This window comes from Pithys albifrons, chromosome 22 (genome assembly GCF_047495875.1).
Source record: "Pithys albifrons albifrons isolate INPA30051 chromosome 22, PitAlb_v1, whole genome shotgun sequence".
Lineage (NCBI taxonomy): Eukaryota > Metazoa > Chordata > Aves > Passeriformes > Thamnophilidae > Pithys > Pithys albifrons.
In genome coordinates, this window is record NC_092479.1 from 2,977,613 (window position 1) to 2,990,008 (window position 12,396).

At 62.8% G+C, this 12,396-nt stretch overlaps 1 protein-coding gene across 4 annotated transcripts; it reads left to right on the top strand.

Annotated features, from left to right (window-relative positions):
* The first annotated feature begins 710 nt into the window (after positions 1-710).
* Positions 711-10,592, top strand: SH2D5 (SH2 domain containing 5). 4 transcript variants are annotated; one of them, XM_071575669.1, is made up of 10 exons: positions 711-797; positions 2,830-3,054; positions 3,270-3,350; positions 3,463-3,537; positions 4,313-4,456; positions 4,543-4,752; positions 7,196-7,361; positions 8,240-8,342; positions 8,777-8,936; positions 10,118-10,592. In XM_071575669.1, the coding sequence occupies exons 2-10, from the start codon at positions 2,971-2,973 to the stop codon at positions 10,430-10,432; spliced, it is 1,338 nt and encodes a 445-aa protein (XP_071431770.1). In that variant the 5' UTR covers positions 711-797; positions 2,830-2,970; the 3' UTR covers positions 10,433-10,592. The 4 variants fall into 4 exon arrangements, with proteins under 4 accessions (XP_071431770.1, XP_071431769.1, XP_071431771.1 ...); XM_071575668.1 differs by lacking the exon at positions 711-797 and adding an exon at positions 808-1,270; XM_071575670.1 differs by lacking the exon at positions 711-797 and adding an exon at positions 808-1,270 and having other exon boundaries at positions 2,967-3,054.
* The last annotated feature ends 1,804 nt before the right edge of the window (positions 10,593-12,396 follow it).

A 12,396-nucleotide genomic window follows, 5' to 3' on the forward strand; every position in this document is an offset into this window, starting at 1 on the left:
CGCCTCAACCACTGGGCATTTTGCCACCTCCCTCTTCCCAATAACATTCCCACACCAACAATCCCACAGCTCTGTTAAAACACTGCTCTGGATGACACAGATTTCTCACACCGGGGCAGGTGCACCTCGACTTGTCAGTTGTGCCCAAACCAGCTGTTGGCTCCCTTGGTCATCCTTGGCTGTGGTTTCTGCCCAGACCCAAAACCAACCACGGGGCTGGTTGTATCTCCTCCAAAGGAGCCATCCTGACTTCCCAGGAGCAGCAACTGCGATGGAATGGGAAACCCTTCATTGCCAGCAGAGCAAGCACAATCCAGGGAGCTTCGTGCCTGCTCTGCCACTCACTGTCTCCAGTCTCCACTTCCTGGCCAGACTGGGCTCTGTTATGTTATTTCTTCAGCCCCATCTGGGCTGGTTTTCCCTTTTTTCCACCCTTTCTGTGCTGTTGGTTGTTCCGGTGGCTGTGCCGGCGCATCTCAAAGCAGCCGGCGCTGCCCCAAGGTGTGAACGCTGCCCCTCGGACCCTTTTCTGCCACCTTTGGGACCCCTGGGACACGAGACAGGGATTTCTGGATGCATCCCAGAGTGTTACACCCCATCTCCTCCCCAAACTGCTGCTTTCCCACTCCAGGAGCCGAGCTCAGGTTGGGGGCTTCGCTTCGGCTGAGCGGAGAGTTCTGGGGAGCTCTCGGTTATGTGGGTGCTTTGCACTGAGGTCAGAGCCATCCCTCTTCATCTTTTTTCCAGCGAAAGCAGGCAGCAGTGGGCACAACTCCCCAGGGAATGTAGAAATTGGGGTGAGAATGGTCTGAGCATCAGGGCAGGGGGTGGCGAGCCAGGAGGGGCCACGTGTGTGCGTGCCGGGGTTGGAAATCGCTGCTCCGCGGGGCGCGCTGGAGGAGACAGAGGGGGAAAGAGAGAGAAAATCGGCTGCAGCAGCCGCGTTTTCCAAAAAGCCGGAGCGAGAGCTCCTGCTCGCCGTCTCTTCCAAGAAACGGAGAGACCCGGGGAGGAAAATTGCGGTGATTCATCGCGGGCAGATCGGAGGCAGGAAATGGGAGTTCGCTGCCTGCCCCTTGCCCGGCGTGGGCTCGGTGGGCTCGGGCTCGCCGGGGCCCGGCTGGCGGCGAGGCCCTGACGCCCCCGGGCCGAGCATCCATCCCGATCCCTGCGCCGGGGAGGGAGAACAGCCAGCCAAGGCCGGGAGCCGCCGCAGCACCGGGGATTTTTCACCTGCGTTTCTGCGGAGCCATCCAAGCGAGAGCTGCCCGTGAGCCGGGGGGGGGCCCAGCGGGATGGATGGGGGTCCCTGGGGATGCGCCGTGCCCGCTGTCACAGCGCGCACCCCAAATTTCGGGGTCAGCATCCCTCCCTTGGGGACCCCCAGGGTGGCCCCTGGGCCGGGGGGCTCCACTGAGGAATGAGCGTGGGAAAAGGGGGGCGGGGCTTGGGGGCTGCCTGCCCGCGGATTGGCTGGGGGAGGGGGGGAGACCCCCCAAATTGCGCCGGGAAGGAGAGGGGCGAACCCGCGCTCGTAGCGGGGGACCCCCAAACACACCTCATTGGGCTGCCCCTGGTACAGCCGGACCCCCTTTCTGTGTTTGCACCCGGGGGGCGGCCCCGGAGGGACCCCCAAACACACCTCATTGGGCTGCCCCTGGTACAGCCGGACCCCCTTCTGTGTTTGCGCCCGGGGGCTGCGGCTCCGTGACACGAGTTGCGCCGGTCTCAGCCCGAGGGCTGCGGGGCACAAACCACCTTTGGGTGTCTGCGGAGGGGCCGGCGCAGCTCTCGGTGGGTGCCCTGGCCGACAAAGCACCCCCAGACCTGCTGCCCCATCGCCGGTGCTTTAGGGACCCCTGAAGGGCAGCCCTGGGGGGGTCGGTGCTGCGGGGGCAGCGGGGAAAGGGACGGGGGTAGCGGCGGCAGGATGGGATGGGAACCCTGAAAATCTTGCTGGAGTCTGGGTTGTGCACCTCGCTGGGGGTCAGGGCTGTGTGCTCGGGTTGCAGGGATCACCCGGGGTACATTTGGGGGTGGGATGTGGGGACTCCATCCATCACCTTTGGGGTTGGAATCTGGGGACCCTCATGTCGCCATCGGGCTCGGGACTTGGGGACTGCCGGCATCCTGCTCGAGTGGCGACGTGGGACATGGGGACTGCCGGCATCCTGCTCGGGTGGGGACATGGGACCCTCGCGTGGAGCTCAGGGGCAGGGCACGGGACCCTCGGGGGTGGGCACAGGGACCCTCGAGGGCAGGACACGGGACCCTCGGGGCAGGACACGGGACCCTCGGGGCAGGACACAGGGACCCTCGGGGGTGGGCACAAGGACCCTCGGGGGCGGGCAGAGGGACCCTCGGGGCAGGGTACGGGACCCTCGGGGGTGGGCACAAGGGCCCTCGGGGGCGGGCAGAGGGACCCTCGGGGGTGGGCACAGAGACCCTCACATCGCCCTTGGGGTCGGGATGCCGGGACCGTGGGGTTGGGGTTGGGGTTGGGGTTAGGGTTGAGACACCGGGACCTTCACCCTGGGGTCAGGGTCAGGCTGTGGGGAGCCCTGCATGGCCCCTGGGGCCACAGGGGAACAGGTCACAGCGGGCTGGGATGTGGGGACCCTTGTGCTGGGTCTGGGGTTTGAGGATCCTCATATTGGGATAGGGGTCAGGACTTTGGGACCTTTTACTGGGCCGGTATGGAAGGACCCTCGTGTCGGGGACAGCACCTGGGGACATCTGCATTGGCGTCAGGACGTGGGGAGCTCCGTGCAGGGGCTGGAAACGGGGGAGAGTGGGGGCAGGTTGTGTCTGTCCCCTCCCTCCTCGCAGGGACGGGGACCAGGGACCAGATCCGGGCTCCCAGCGCTTGCCCAGCACCACCACCCCGGGGGGCTCGGGATAGTTCAGATGTGGCGCCGGAGCTGTTTAACCCCACCCTGACGCAGCCTTCACCCCCCAAACCGCAGTGCCATGAAGAAGAAACCCTCGAACGGGCGGGGCCCGGACCCTGCGGCCCCCCAGCAGCGAGCCCGGGGTGTCACCAGGCCAGCAGAGGTGACTTAGCCAGGGCGGGGGGGGGACACAGCCCAAGATGAGCTTTGGGTGCGGCTGCATCCCCACAACCGCCCAAAACATCATCTCAGGGTGGGCTGGGTGCCCTGGGGGGCAGCGATTGCAGCATCGGGGGGGGGAGTTGTTGCTGACACGGGTGGGTTGTTGCTGACACGGGTGGGTTGTTGTTGACACGGGTGGGGTTTTGCCCCCCCCAGTACGTGGGTTCCTTCGTGGTGGAGGACCTGGAGCTGCAGCAGCAGGTGGGGCGGCTGGAGGAGCAGCTGCGGGCACTGAAGGTCGGGCATCTCCCACTGCTCCCCTCGCTGGGAATGGGGGGACCCTGAATAATGAGGGGGACCCCCGGGTGGCACAGCTCGGCCCCCCCAGTGCCACATCTCCCCCGGACAGGACTGTCCCAGGAGGAGGTCGGTGGTGCTGAAGTTCAGCTTACAGGGGCTGAAGGTCTACGGTGCTGACGGGGAGGTAGGGGGGGTGGGGAGGGGTCGGGGCGTTGGGGAGGGGGGGGCGGGGCTGGAGAGGGGATATAGGGGGCTGGAGAGGGGGCCGGGAGGGCTGGGGAGGGGATCAGGGGGGCTGGGGAGGGGTCAGGGAGTTGGGGAGGGAGTCACGGGGGTGGGGAGGGGTCAGGGGGCTGGGGAGGGGTCAGGGGGCGGGGGTGGGGTCGAGGGGCGTCAGGGGGCTGGAGAGGGAGGGATCAGGGGGCTGAAGAGGGGGTCAGGGGGCTGGGGAGGAGGTATGAGGGGCTGGAGAGGGAGGGTCGGGGGCTGGGGAGGGGGTCAGGGGGCTGGGGAGGGGGTCAGGGGGGCTAGAGAGGGGATCAGGGGGCTGGAGGGGGGATCAGGAGGCTAGGGAGGGGATCGGGGTGCTGGAGAGGGGGTCAGGAGTGCGGGGGAGGGGGATCAGAGATGCTGGGCAGGGGTCAGGGATGCTGGGGGGCGGATCAAAGGTGCTGGGGAGGGGGGTTAGCGATGCTGGGGGGGATCAGGGATGCTGGGGATGGCGGTCAGGGGTGCTGGAGGCGGGTCAGAGGCCCTGGGGGATGGTCGGGACTGCTGGGGATGTTCGTGGGTTCTGGGTGCTGCTGGAAAGGTATTTTGGGTGGGCTGCACCTCTGAGCTTTTTGCTGGGGAACCTACTTTGCATTTGTAAGTTGGGATGCAACCTTCCGGGCAAACAGGGCTGACCCTGGGGGTGTCCGGGCGTGCCGGGTCCCCCTGAGCCCCGCGCTCGCCCCCAGACTCTGCTGATGGCCCACGCCCTGCGCCGGATCCTGTTCAGCACCTGCCGCCCCGCCGAGCGCCAGTTCGCCTTCGTGGCCCGGAACCCCCTGAGCCCCCCCAGCGCCCTCTTCTGCCACCTCTTCGTGGGGCTCCCGGCAGAGGTGGTGCCTCAGCCCCCCACCCCCCTTAGAGCCCCCAGTCACCGTCATTTTTAATATTTGCACGCAGCGTCTCCCGCCTCCCGCAGGTCCAGACCCTGCACCTCCTGCTCTGCCGCTGCTTCCAGCTGGGCCACCTCCTGGCGCACCCCGAGGAGCAGGTGGGCGAGGGGGACCCCGCGGGGCCGGGGGTGCTGCGGGAGCCCCTCAACCCCGACGAGGTGTCTCGCAACGTCAACGCCCTGGTCTCGTTCCGCCGCCTGCCCGTGCCCGCCGGGCTCGGCTCCCTGGGCTCGGGGGTAGGTGCGGGGGTGGTGCCACCCACGGCCCCTGCCCGGGGCGCTGCCCCACAGCCCTTTGTGTGCGCGCCGCTTTCCCCACGGGGATTTGGGCAGCGTTCCCCTGCGTGGCGTTTTGCGTGAGTGCTTTTGCACGACCCATCTTTGCACAGCCCACCTTTGCAAGGCCGGTTCTTGCACGCCCCGTTCTTGCACAGCCTGTTCTTGCACAGCCCATTTTTACACAGCCCATTCTTGCACACCATGTTCTTGCACAGCCTGTTCTTGCACAGCCCTTTTTACACAGCCCATTCTTGCACAGCCTGTTCTTGCACAGCCCATTCTTGCACACCATGTTCTTGCACAGCCCATTCTTGCACAGCCCCTTTTTCCACAGCCCTTTCTGCACAGCCCATCTTTGCACAGCCCGTTTTTGCACACCATGTTCTTGCACAACCCATTTTTGTACAGCCCATTTTTATACAACCTGTTCCTGCACAGCCCATCTTTGCACAGCCCATCTTTGCACAGCCTGTTTTTGCACACCATGTTGTTGCACAGCCAGTTTCTGCACAGCCCATTTTTACACAGCCCCTTCTTGCACAGCCCCTTCTTGTACAGCCCATTCCTGCATGGCCCATCTTTGCACAGCCCACCTTTGCAAGGCCGGTTCTTGCACGCCCCGTTCTTGCACAGCCTGTTCTTCCACAGCCCCTTTTTCCACAGCTCTTTCTGCACGACGTGTTGTTGCACAGCCCACCTTTGCACAGCCCGTTTTTGCACACCATGTTCTTGCACAACCCATTTTTGTACAGCCCATTTTTGTACAGCCTGTTTCTGCACAGCCCATTTTTGCACAGCCCGTTCTTGCACAACCTGTTCCTGCACAGCCCATTTTGTACAGCCCATTCTTGCACAGCCTGTTCTTACACAGCCCTTTTTGCACACCATGTTCTTGCACAACCCATTTTTGTACAGCCCATTTTTATACAGCCTGTTTCTGCACAGCCCATCTTTGCACAGCCTGTTTTTGCACACCATGTTGTTGCACAGCCAGTTTCTGCACAGCCCATTTTTGCACAGCCCGTTCTTGCACAACCTGTTCGTGCACAGCCTATTTTTGCACAACCTGTTCCTGCTCAGCCCATTTTTGTACAGCCCATTTTTACACAGCCTGTTCTTGCACAGCCCACCTTTGCACTGCCCACCTTTGCACAGCCCTTTTTGCACTGCCCATCTTTGCACAGTGTCTGGCTCAGCTTCTCTCACACCCTTGCACACCATTCCACAGAATATTCCAAGCTGGAAAGGACCCACCAAGCTCACCAAAGCCCCACTCCTGGCCCTGCACAGAACAGCCTCATTTCTTCCACAACAACGTGTTGTTCCTGGTGCTTTTGGCTGAGCCCTTTTTTTTGCCCCCCATTTTCCTGGGCGGGTCTTGCCCGGCCTTTCCTTTCACTGCCCTTTGCACAGCACGTCCCCCAAAAGCACATTTTTACCCGGTGTAAACATTTTTACGCAGGTTTTTCCCCCAGCCTGGCATTTTCTTGCCCCTCCTCTTTGCCCAGGGGTGTCAGGGCAGCGTTTCTCACACAGCCCCTTTTTGAAGGGCACGTTTTTGCCCAGCCCGTTTTGCAGGGCCCACCCTGAGCAGCCCGTCCTCACTTCACACAATCTCTTTTATTAACTGGCTTTTCCTTGACGGCCTTTTCCTGCCTGGAATTTGGCATCGGGCATGTTTGCACAGCAGCTTTTAACACAGCAGATTTTTTGCACAGCAGGTTTTTTTGCACAACAATTTTTTGCACAACAATTTTCTGCACAACAATTTTTTTACACAGCAGTTTTTTTTGCCCAGCAGTTTTTTGCACAATAGTTTTGTTGCACAGCAGATTTTTTTGCACAGCACGTTTTTTCATAGCAGATTTTTTTCACAAGTTTTTTGCACTTTTTTTTACACAGCGGTTTATTTGCACAATTTTTTTGCACAGCAGTTTTTTTGCACAATTTTTTTGCACAGCAATTTTTTTGCACAAGTTTCTTGCACAGCAATTTTTTTACACACCAGTTTATTTGCACAATTTTTTTGCACAGCAGTTTCTTGCGTAGCAACATTTTTCCACAGCAATTTTTGCACAGCACTTTCGTTGCACAAGTTTTTTTGCACAGCATTTTTGGCGTTGCAATTTTTCCTGTTCCAGTTTTGGTGCTGCATGTTTTTCCCCCAGGATTTTTCCTGGATGATGCTTTGCACGGCACTTTTGGTGCTGCAATTTCCCCCCAGCGTTTCCCTCCCAGCCTTTCCCCCTCCTGCTGCTTTGCTGTCACACTTTTGGTGTTGCGCTTTCTCTGCGCTGCGTTTCTCGGTGCCGCCTTTTCCCCCCTCCCTTCCCCGCCTGGTGTTTCTGCCCCCCCGGAGCCCCCAGACCCCTCTCCCATCCCCTCCATCCCCCCGTGCCAGGATCGCCGGCCCGAGGGTGAGGGCAGAGCGGGGCTGTGGCGCCCGGGCAACCCCTACTGCTCCCCGGTGCTGGTGCGCAAGAAAGCGATCCGGAGCAAAGTGCTGCGCTCGGGAGCCTATCGCGACTGCGGCGCCGACGGGCAGCTGCACCCGCCCCGCGACAGCGGTGAGTGCCACGGGGCACCCGGGGCTGGGGGCACACACAGCGCCAGCGTGGGGGGGGGGGGGGGGCTTGGGGGGCACACAAAGAGCCAGGATGGGAGGCTTGGGGGCACCTGGGGCTGGGGGCACACACAGCGCCAGCGTGGGGGGCTTGGGGGCACCCGGGACTGGGGGCACACACAGCGCCAGCGTGGGGGGGGGCTTGGGGGGCACACACAGAGCCAGGATGGGAGGCTTGGGGGCACCTGGGGCTGGGGCACACACAGAGCCAGGATGGGGGGCTTGGGGGCACCCGGGGCTGGGGGCACACACAGCGCCAGCGTGGGGGGCTTGGGGGGCACCCGGGGCTGGGGGCACACACAGCGCCAGCGTGGGGGGGGGGGCTTGGGGGGCACACAAAGAGCCAGGATAGGGAGTTTGGGAGGCACACACAGAGCCAGGATGGGGGACTTGGGGGCACCCGGGGCTGGGGGCACACACAGAGCCAGGATGGGGGGCTTGGGGGACACACACAGCGCCAGCGTGGGGGGCTTGGGAGGCACACACAGAGCCAGGATGGGGGGCTTGGGGGCACCCGGGGCTGGGGGCACACACAGAGCCAGGATGGGGGGCTTGGGGGCACCTGGGGCTGGGGGCACACACAGCGCCAGCGTGGGGGGCTTGGGGGGCACACACAGCGCCAGCGTGGGGGGCTTGGGGGGCACACACAGTGCCAGGATGGGAGGCTTGGGGGCACCCGGGACTGGGGGCACACACAGCGCCAGCGTGGGAGGCTTGGGGGGCACCCGGGGCTGGGGGCACACACAGCGCCAAGATGGAGGGTTTGGGAGGCACACGCAGTGCCAGGATGGGGGGCACAGAGGGGACTGACGGGCTCTGCAGCCACGGCCGGCTGGGAGAGCAAAGGCGTGAGGAGCTTGGCCCTCCTGCCCGAGAACGAGAATGTCCTCGCCGAGAGCGTGTGGGCGTTCGCCGGCATCGCCAGGTGAGGGCGGGTGGGCCTCGCCTCGCCACCTGTGCCCACCCTGCCATCCACTCCACCCTCTGTGCCCACCTCGCTGCCCCTCCACCCCCGTGCCCACCTCACCACTCCCCATCCCTGTGTCCACCTCAATGACCCTCCACCCCTACGCCCACCTCACCCCCTGGCCCCTGTGCCCACCACCCCACAGCCTGTGCCCACCCTCCACACCCTGTGCCCACCTCTTGCCATCTGCACCCACCTCACCGTCCCTCCACTCCGTGCCCTTCTCACTCCGCCCCACCCCTGTGCCCACCTCACTCCACTCCTGTGCCCACCTCACCACCCCCCAACCCACCTGTGCCCACCTCACTCCCCTCCACCCCTGTGCCCACCTCACTCCCTGGACCCCGTGCCCACCCCCCTGGCCCCTGTGCCCACCCTGCACTGGTCCCCAGGGACGCGGGGGTCGCGCTGCTGCGGCGGGACGTGCCCGGGGCGTTCCTGCTGCGCGCCGAGCCGGGGCTGCCCAAGCGCTGGTGCCTCTGGGTGCGGGCACCCTGCGGGGTCGTGCCCTACGGCCTGGTGAGGACACAGCAGGGCAGGTTCTGCGTGGAGGTGAGTCGGGGCTGCACGGCCGGGGGTGGGGCAGGGGGTGGGCACACAGGGGGTGGGCACACGGGGGTGGGTGTTCGCTGCGGGGTCACACCCGGGGAAGTGCCAGTGACGTGTCTGTGGGGGATGCGCTGGGTGAAAGGGCATTGGGTGCAGCTGTGCAGGGCTGCTCTGGGGTATTGGGGTGCCAGGGCAGGGATGCCCTGCTGTGCACACACACTTGGCACAGTGAGTGTGTTTAGGGCAGCTGTGCATTGGTGCTCTGGGGTTTTGGTGTGCCAGGGCAGGGTGCTCTGCTGTGTATGTGCACTTGGCACAGTGAGTGTGTTTAGTGGATTTCTGCAGGGCTGCTCTGGGGTATTGGTGTGCCAGGGCAGGGATGTCCTGCTGTGCACACACACTTGGCACAGTGAGTGTGTTTAGGGCAGCTGTGCATTGGTGCTCTGGGGTATTGGGGTGCCAGGGCAGGGATGTCCTGCTGTGCACACACACTTGGCACAGTGAGTGTGTGCATTTAGTACAGCTGTGCACAGCTGCTCTGGGGTATTGGTGTGCCCTGTGCAAAATGACCCCGTGCTCCAGCAGGGGAAGGGCTCCTCTCCCTGAGGGTGAAGCAGCAGCAGAATCCTGATGAACTCACCTTAACTCCTATTCCCATCTCTCTGTGCCGCTGTGGGGGAGAAGGGAGGGAACTGGAGAGGAAATGAAGCCTGGTGTTTTATTAGGAACAGGGCCCACAGGTGTGTGGGGTGTGTTTGAGTCACAGCCCCACTGGTCACAGGCCTTTGGTCTGCAGGTGTATCCATGCACAGGTGCACAGGTACATCGATACACAGGTGCACAGGTGCACAGGTACATCCATACACACACCTGCACAGCTTCACAGGTACATCTGTACACACATGCACAGGTACATCAGTGCACACACACACAGCTGTAATGGGTGCATGAGTGTTTTTGATTCAGGTGTTCACCTGTGCCCAGGTGTGTGGGTGCCTTGAGCCTGTGGGTACCTGGTGCAGGAGCACAGGGGTGTGTTTGGTGAGTGGCTGGGCTTGTACACAGTTACACAGGTGTTTGGTGCACTCAGTCCAGGGGTGCACAGCTGGGTGGGCACACGGCATGGCCCGCTCGGGGGGCTCACCTCTGCTTCTCCCCTCTCCCCTCCGTGGTGCTGAGGGCAGCACTCCAACGCCGAGTTCACCAGCGTGGCTGCGCTCCTGGCCCACTACTCCGGGGCGCCGGGGGGCTGCTTCTGCCGCCTGGCTCTGGGGCACCGCAACCCCGGCTACGAGCAGCGGGACCCCGGCCACGAACAGCGGGAGCAGAGGGACCCCGGCCACGAGCAGCAGGACCCCGGCCACGAACAGCGGGAGCAACGAGACCTCGGCCACGAACAGCAGGACCCCGACCACGAGCAGCAGGACTCCGGCATCAGCAGCGCCTGGGGCGGGGAGGCCGCCTGTGGCTCCTCCGGGGTGCAGCACGAACGGGGATAGCCCGGCCCCTCCACCCCCGTGCACGGCTGCCCCCCAACCCCCGAGCTCGCCCTGGCTGCCACCTGCCTTATTTATCCGTCTGTCCGTCCGTCCATCTGTCCTGTCCGTCCGTCCCTCCCGCGGGCTGCGCGCGCTGTCCGGCAATAAACGGTTCTTGTGCATCCGGAGTTCTGCGGGCTGCTCACACTGAGGGCTGCTCACACTGCGGGCCGCTCACACTGCCGGCTGCTCACACTGAGGGCTGCTCACACTGCCGGCTGCTCACACTGCGGGCTGCTCACACTGCCGGCTGCTCACACTGCCGGCTGCTCACACTGCCGGCTGCTCACACTGAGGGCTGCTCACACTGCCGGCTGCTCACACTGCGGGCTGCTCACAGCTGCCCCGTGGTGTGCAACAGCACACACTCGTGTGCAACAGCACACACTCGTGTGCAATGTCACACACTCCTGTGCAATGTCACACACCCGTGTGCAACGTCACACACTCGTGTGCAATGTCACACACCCGTGTGCAACGTCACACACCCGTGTGCAATGTCACACATTCCTGTGCAATGTCACACACTCCTGTGCAATGTCACACATTCCTGTGCAATGTCATACGTTCCTGTGCAATGTCACACACTCCTGTGCAATGTCACACCTTCCTGTGCAATGTCACACACATTCCTGTGCAATGTCACACACCCATGTGCAATGTCACACACTCCTGTGCAATGTCACACCTTCCTGTGCAATGTCACACACTCATGTGCAATGTCACACACCCGTGTGCAATGTCACACACTCCTGTGCAATGTCACACCTTCCTGTGCAATGTCACACCTTCCTGTGCAATGTCACACACTCGTGTGCAATGTCACACACCCGTGTGCAATGTCACACACTCGTGTGCAATGTCACACACTTGTGTGCAATGTCACACACCCGTGTGCAATGTCACACCTTCCTGTGCAATGTCACACACTCATGTGCAATGTCACACACTTGTGTGCAATGTCACACACTCCTGTGCAATGTCACACCTTCCTGTGCAATGTCACACACTCGTGTGCAATGTCACACACCCGTGTGCAATGTCACACACCCGTGTGCAATGTCACATGTTCCTGTGCAATGTCACACACTCGTGTGCAATGTCACACACCCGTGTGCAATGTCACACCTTCCTGTACAATGTCACACGTTCCTGTGCAATGTCACATGTTCCTGTGCAGCTCACACGTGCACACTCACACAGTCACACACACTGGGCTACCCACGAACCCCCATGAGCTCACACACCTGTGCACTCACAGCCTCCTGCACACTCGTGTGATGCACCACTGGCACCCCCACACAGGAGTGATCTCAGTCCTTTGTGTGTCTGTGGGGTGACCCATGTTTGGGGTGACCTGGGTGTGGGGAGTGAGCTGCGTATGGAGTGACCCAAGTGTGGGTGACCCGTGTGTGGGTGAGCTGTGTATGGAGTGACCAGGTGTGGGTGACCCAGGTGTGGGTGACCAGGTGTAGGTGACACTGCTGTAGGTGACCTGGGTGTGGGTGAGCCGGGTGTGGAGTGACAGGGTAGGAGTGACCAGGTGTGGGTGGCCAGGTGTGGGTGACACTGCTGTAAGTGACCTGGGTGTGGGTGACCGGAGTGGTGGCCGGGGGGTGGGTGAGGGTGGTCATTCAGTCTCTGCCGGCCCGTCAGCGCTGCGGGGCAGCCCCGGGGGTGACCAGCGATGGTCAGCGCAGACAGGGCGGGGCTGGGACCTCCTCCGAGCCCCACAGAGCCCCCGAGGAGGTCACCTTCGATGGGGCATTCGGCCCCGAGCACAGCCGGGAGCACCGAGAGCAGCCCCGAGCACGGCCGGGAGCACCGAGAGCAGCCCCGAGCACGGCCGGGAGCAGCGAGAACAGCCCCGAGCACGGCCGGGAGCACCGAGAACAGCCCCGAGCACGGCTGGGAGCACTGGGCAC

Bases quoted from the DNA above. Each gene is read 5' to 3' on its own strand.
- SH2D5 (XM_071575667.1), top strand. From the start codon at position 2,091: ATGTCGCCATCGGGCTCGGGACTTGGGGACTGCCGGCATCCTGCTCGA. The intron at 2,180-2,966 runs GTGGGGACATGG...CCCAAACCGCAG, and splicing joins ACTGCCGGCATCCTGCTCGG to TGCCATGAAGAAGAAACCCT. The intron at 3,538-4,312 runs GTAGGGGGGGTG...GCTCGCCCCCAG, and splicing joins TCTACGGTGCTGACGGGGAG to ACTCTGCTGATGGCCCACGC.